Source organism: Morone saxatilis, unplaced genomic scaffold, assembly GCF_004916995.1.
Source record: "Morone saxatilis isolate NCDOM2014 unplaced genomic scaffold, NCSU_SB_2.0 Contig1, whole genome shotgun sequence".
Lineage (NCBI taxonomy): Eukaryota > Metazoa > Chordata > Actinopteri > Moronidae > Morone > Morone saxatilis.
The window spans coordinates 20,798,490-20,804,852 of record NW_023339651.1 but is presented as its reverse complement, the minus strand read 5'-3'; the positions used below and the strand labels follow the sequence as shown (position 1 = coordinate 20,804,852).

Here is a 6,363-nt window from a genome sequence, read left to right as displayed (position 1 = left end):
CTAGCAGTTTGCTAACATTAGCTCTACATGTGTCACTTTTATCTTTTTAACATCTTCAAATGTGGTTGTCTTTTCAACATAGACGAGCTTAGCGCATAGCATATCTAAGTACAGGACAGGAGGAAGTTGACCGAGGCTTGCTCAACTGTCATTGGAACACAGAGTGAAAAGGGGCGGGACTTAAGAAGGGTCAATTAAGCATCAGTTTATTTTGTGGAAGACCAGACCCCAGTAAAGTTAAGGAACTTGCAAGTACCCTATCTTCAACTCAGAATCCCATAATGCATCTCACTCACTTCCAATCACCATTGCCCCCTTTAAATTGGGCTGCAATTCCTACACTGTTCAGTCAATAAGAATGTGAGCCTGACACACCAAGACAACAGCCTTTCTTTGGGATGTTGCCGAGTGTCCATGCTGGCTATTGGCACCTGCAATTCAGAAATATTGATAGTGATCTTAAAACTCACATCAGTCTAACCCAAACACACTAACACTCACGTTCACACACACAACACAGAACACACACACAGAGGAGACGCAGCGAGGGTCTCCCTCTGTGTTTTAACTAGACTCTTCTCTTGCCCCAGCTTGCTAAGTTCTCTGAGGACACTCTAAGCAGCTACACCGAAGTGGTTTCCTCCCAGGTATAACCTCTCGCTGTCTCGCTCCCCTCTCCCCTCTTCCACTCGCTTGGCTCCCAACTCCACCTGAACCCGCCTGTCTTCACTCGCTCGCTGTCCTCGCCCTTTGCAACTCCCTCTCTGGAACCTCCCCCCCGTACACAGCTCTCATGACCCTCCCACTCCCACCCCCCTCACCTTCAATCTCCATTACATCTTTGATTTTTATACCATGGAAATCTTTATGGACATCTTATGATTCAGACCACCTCTCTGATTCTCCATGTGTTCACTACATTTTCTTTCTTTATTTTTGTTGCTTTAATACGAGCGCTTTGCTTTCTGTTTTTTAATTCATCTTGCACGACGTGTTATTTTCTCTCTTTTGACTCTTTGGTTTTTGGTCACTCTTCATCTGTGGATTATCAGTCAACACGTCTTGACCGAGCACCTCTGGATGTAAGTTACGCTCAGATGCCTCCAGTCATCTTTGACATGTTATTAATCAATGTCTCTTTAAGATCGTTTTCTCACCTCATGGATACAGCTTTTTTGTTCCCACAACCTCTCACAGACCCTAACCAAACTCAATCATTGTGCCCCATTGTTGCTGGGATGAAATGCTCAAAGGAAAACTAAGCAAATCGGTAGTCATCAGTAGACTGTCACGAGTCTGTCTTTTCTGAAACCATCAGTGTTTTGTCTCTGGCTTTGGCATTGCTCCAGATGAATACATAGCAAGTGTTATACATATAGGGAAGAGATGATCCTGAGAGGGACTTCCACTTGAATCTGTGCCTGACCTTCCACCTCTGCTTGTCTGCCTGCACTGCATGATGGGAAATCAGGCCCAAAATGGCCCCATGCTGATAATTCTCTTGGGTTTTCATCTCCTTGTGTCCTTTCCTTATCTCCTTTGGAATCATAGTGAGTAGTATTTTTGACTGTCACAGCATCAAATGCTGATTAAAATCTGTATTTGGCAGATCAGTTGGTAATAGGCACTCACGGTACTGGCTGTCATCCTATAAAATGCTAGTATTGTGAATGCTTTTGGTTTGAACAAAATTTGATCTTAACCATTTTAAAACTTTGTCCCTGCTGGACACTGACTGGACTGAGCCAATCACATCCAACAGGCTCCTGTTGCAATTCTCTACACAGGGTATTAGTGTGCAACATTTCCATCTCTGCTGTCTGGATGGTTTATTTTCTTAATTGTTTGAAACAGTTCCAGTCACTTGTGTTACAGTGTGGTATTTCTGTGTGATTTACATTCAGCTGGTAAAAAAATCTTCTTGGACTCATGTATGTACATTAGGGATGTAACTACATGCATTTTTTGGACAGTTAAGCAAGCCATGGTCAGAACCTCAGCCAACTTCGTCATAATGTGGTTGTCTTTTCAACATAGAGCCTAACACATAGCATATCTGTTTACAGGAAAGATAGTAGTTGACTGAGGTAATAGGGGTCAATTTGCCACACACCCCTTCTGCAGGGTGTAACGGCAGATACAGTTTCCATCAATGACAAATGAAAATAAATCAGTTTAGAAATGTAACAATAAGATGCTCCCTATAACTTAAAATCTTGTTTCATAATAATCAAATTGAGACGTTTTTCAGTATTCAAGTAATCAAGGAGATTGTTGTCTGTATATCCATGTTAAATGTGCAAACAGAAACTGTTGGATACAGACAGTAGATTTGTGTTGCATCCCTAATGAACATCTTTCTTTGGTGCACCAGCCCTTGGCCAGAAAGTTCAGTTTGGATGCTGTCTGATAAAGAGAGGAGGCAAGGAAGGGCAAGTTGTTTTCGGTTTGTCTCGCGCTGAATCAGTCATCATGGATTCCATTCAAAAGAAACCAAATCTGCATGAACGTGTTTTGGACACTCACAAAAAGCTACAGCTTGCACTAGGCTTCACCTCCTGGCCTTGTGCCACTAGCATTGTAGTATAGAAGCTTTGTCCCTTTTCTGTCTTTATAGTCCAATCACAGATTAAGACTTGGTTGTTTTTATAGCTGGTTTGGGGCTTTTAGACTGAGCTGTAAACTCAGTTAGCTTCTTTCGTGTTACTAAAAGCTAGTGGTTCAAATTGTATGTTGTAATATATGTATTTATTGTTTATTTATGATTCACACTACTTATATGCTTTTAAATTTAATTTTAATAATTTCATGTCCATCCTCTAGTAAGTAGTAGAAAGCAGTTCTGTAACTTGATCTATATATGTGTGTGTGTGTGTGTGTGTTTTCGTATGTTTGTGTGTGTGCTCATATATACAGGAGATGCTGCGTTGTGTGTGGAGACACCTGGTTGGCGTCCTGAAGGGAGAGTCTCAGACACTCTGTTATACCTCCAGCCTTTTACACACTTTGGGATCTGTCACTGTGAGTATTATAGGGCTAAATCATTCTGGGAAGAATTGCAGTTTCAATTGTGATCATGTGAATTTATCTCCTGATCCACATTGTTGGTCTATATAGTAGACCAGTCAATATAAGCTTGTACCAAGTATAATCACGAAAGGATCCTGACAAAATGCTGCAGTTTCTTGTTTAGGTTTTTCTTTTTAAGCCAAATATTTAGAGAATTCATTTCCAGTAAACTTATTGTAGCTAACTTTCTATAGAAAAAGTAAACGTTTTGAAATTTGCTTCATAGAATGATAGGACTCACACAAGTGATATCAAGGCATGCAGTCAGTTTTGGTTTTATTTGTCCAGGTTTTGAAATATCTGTCTAGGATTTCTACCTACCAAATAGAGGTGGATGACATTGTCTTAGTGGTGATCAGGGAATTAGAAAAAATTACTTGAATTGAATATTACAATTTCACCCCCAAAAATTCCAGAAACTATGTTCCTGTTAATTTGAATAATCCACAAAACTTGGTATGAACAGTTTTATTTGGAACTACTTTGTGCTGAATAAATTATATTTCAGAACTATATAATAGTTAACATTGTAAGTGGCAGGATTTACAATTCCTGCACTGGATTAAAATGATTCACACATACAAGGAAATGGCAAAAAACAATGCAGCATGTAATCCAGCATTGCTGTTTGTTATTTGATCTAATTGATACTACTGTTTACTCTACTACAGCCATATCAGAGCTACATGAACGTTACTGCTGCTAGTCCACATGAAAAGTGTTTAACAAAACACATGGCAGCTTTTATTGTGAAGCAGTCACAGGGAAACAAAGTGTTTGTCACAGAGGTTATTGCTGACCATTATAGTTAATGAAAAATGTGTTTACTAAATAAGACAACAATCATTTAGGTCACTTCTATTTCAGCGCATCACTGTTATATTTTGCAATCATGAAAAAGTCAGGAGCAGCCACAGTGAGCTGTTAACTTCACTGTGGCTGCAGTTTTGTGGAACACTACTCGCAGCATGCAGAATAAAATCAGATGGAGGTTATAATTATTGACCGACTTCCTTATTAAAACATGAGTTTGTTTGGCTGCACTGTAAACATATATACCAGCTGTTCAAGGAATCTTTGCTGTAGTATTAAACTGCACTTGTGTTACCATGTGTGACTGAAATCTTAGAGAAAACAGTTAATATACCTACCTCTATACACACTCCATACACTTTGGAACAATTTTATAGACTCATTGCATGTATGTGTGTATGTTGTAAATCTTTTGTGTGCATGTAGGTGCTGTGTTGTGTGGACAAGCAGGGTATCCTTTCGTGGCCTAACCCCAGTCCAGAGACTGTGCTGTTCTTCAGTGGACGGGTGGAGCCACCTCACAACAGCCAGGATGATCTCAGAGACGACCTGTCTGTCAACTCCTACTGCCGAATGGAGACGGATGATGACAGGGATGAGGTGTGTGTTGATTGTATGTTTATTCTGAAAAATGTAGAAAGTAGTATGGTATATCTACTTGTCTGTTATTTTTAGTGAAAACAGCATGGAGCCAACTGAAATTCAGGAATTCATCACCTGATAGTGCACAGTGTTATATCCACTCCTGACTAGTTGTGACCACCTTACAGGCCCAGGAGGCAGAAGCTCTGCTCAGTCTACCAGCGGAGACTTCCACCCAGCCTGGGGAGGGGCCCGAACCCAGTGAGACGTCCCACGACACTGCTCGCTCATCTGACAATCTCCGGCTTTTGCGCTCCTGCAAGCCCGCGCACACTCGCACCAAACACCACTCTGGATCCAACGTGAGCTTCAGCCATGACACTGAGGGAGGGGAGGACGACCAGGCACAGGTAGGAACCAAATCTGAATTCTCTGAAGTGTAAGAAATTGTTTGATTTGACTTCACGATTAATGCTAATTAATTAATTATTTCTGTCCCATATGTCTCCAGGACTTTGCGATGGGCTGCCCAGAGGCAGAGGCCGATGACTTTGTGTGTGACTACCACCTGGAGATGCTGAGCCTGTCACAGGACCAGCAGAACCCAGCCAGCATCCAGTTCGACGACCTCTCCTGGCAGTGCCACCTGCCCTCCCTCAAGCCCCTGGGCCTCAACATCATGCTGAACCTTTGCAACGTCAGCGTCACCCAGCAGCTCTGCCGCTTCTCCGACCACCTGTCCAACCTGGCTCTGCAGGAGAGTCACGGCACAGTGCTGCCTGTCTACGTCCCCTGGGGGCTCTGTGAGCTCTCCAGGCTCATAGGTGAGCTTGCAATGAAGGTGTTTTTTTCGGCGCTGCTTTTACATCTCTAGTTGGTTTAGAGCAACCTCTTCATACCATGGCCTGATTTGCCCCTTAGTTTGGGTTTTTGTTAGGTCATATGAGAACTCAGGAATCAGACAGATCTTAGTCAGATGGTCTGGCACTGTGATTTCAGCCTTGAAGTTTACATCAGAGGGAAAACCTGATGTGTCATCCCACACAGCATGAATTATGGATTCAGTTTTACCCCAGAAGTCCTTCTCCTAGACTAAATGTCTGAGCACTGTGAGCAAAGATGTCCCTCTCACATGGTTTTGATGATAACGAAGTATTTTATTATAATTTTATTATACTATATATTTATTTTATTTTATTTTTTAAAATGTATTTTATTGTAGCTGGCAATACTGCAAGTGAACCATCAATTTATTTTTTGAGTTGCATGGGAACATAAATTAAAAAATGAAAGTTTGAAGAAATAACCCTGATGAAAAGTATCTCAGCTTGGGTTTGTGACATAAAGTTGCAGAAGGTAACTTTAAATTTTGTTTTTACTTTTTGTCATATCTCCTGAAATGTATAACTATATTCTGTCTATAGACAATAGTACATGAGACAGATAATCAGGTTCCTCTGCTCCAAACTGTATTTGCCATTCATGAATCCACTGGGACTGAACATAAACAACCAATCAGAGTCGAGAAAGATAAAAAGACGGTTTGGGTTGGTATCTTGGTCCTTCCCAGTGTCGTTATTTGACAACCTGGCAGTGAGACTCAGCAATCAACTATCATTCTTTAGTCTGATTGGTTGCTTTTGTTCAGGCCCAGTGAATTCATGCAAAACCATTAGGAGCACTAGGAGGAGCCAGAGGAACCTGATTGTTTCATAGATTGTCTGTCCCATGTTCTACTGTCAGGATATAGTGAAAGTTTTCAGCAAATAACCCTAACCCTAAACTCCAGAATCTCTGAATATGTAAATATTGTTCCTTTCTAAAGTTTTGCTGCTGGACACAAGATGTCTCCTCCTTCACTGTAAAGTCCATTCTCAGTGGATGAGCACTGGTGGCTTC

The 6,363-nt window shown here is 41.3% G+C and overlaps 1 protein-coding gene across 4 annotated transcripts in view; it reads left to right on the top strand.

Annotated features, from left to right (window-relative positions):
- The window catches only part of tmem94 (transmembrane protein 94), a 31,673-nt gene that overhangs the window by 13,603 nt on the left and 11,707 nt on the right, over positions 1-6,363 (top strand). Inside the window, exons 11-16 of one of the 4 annotated variants that reach the window (XM_035662582.1) lie at positions 591-647; positions 1,053-1,082; positions 2,917-3,021; positions 4,309-4,482; positions 4,653-4,874; positions 4,976-5,288. In XM_035662582.1, the coding sequence (XP_035518475.1) occupies positions 591-647; positions 1,053-1,082; positions 2,917-3,021; positions 4,309-4,482; positions 4,653-4,874; positions 4,976-5,288 (901 nt within the window). The remainder of the gene's footprint in view (positions 1-590; positions 648-1,052; positions 1,083-2,916; positions 3,022-4,308; positions 4,483-4,652; positions 4,875-4,975; positions 5,289-6,363) is intronic. The other 3 variants (XM_035662597.1, XM_035662590.1, XM_035662604.1) reach the window with 3 other exon arrangements.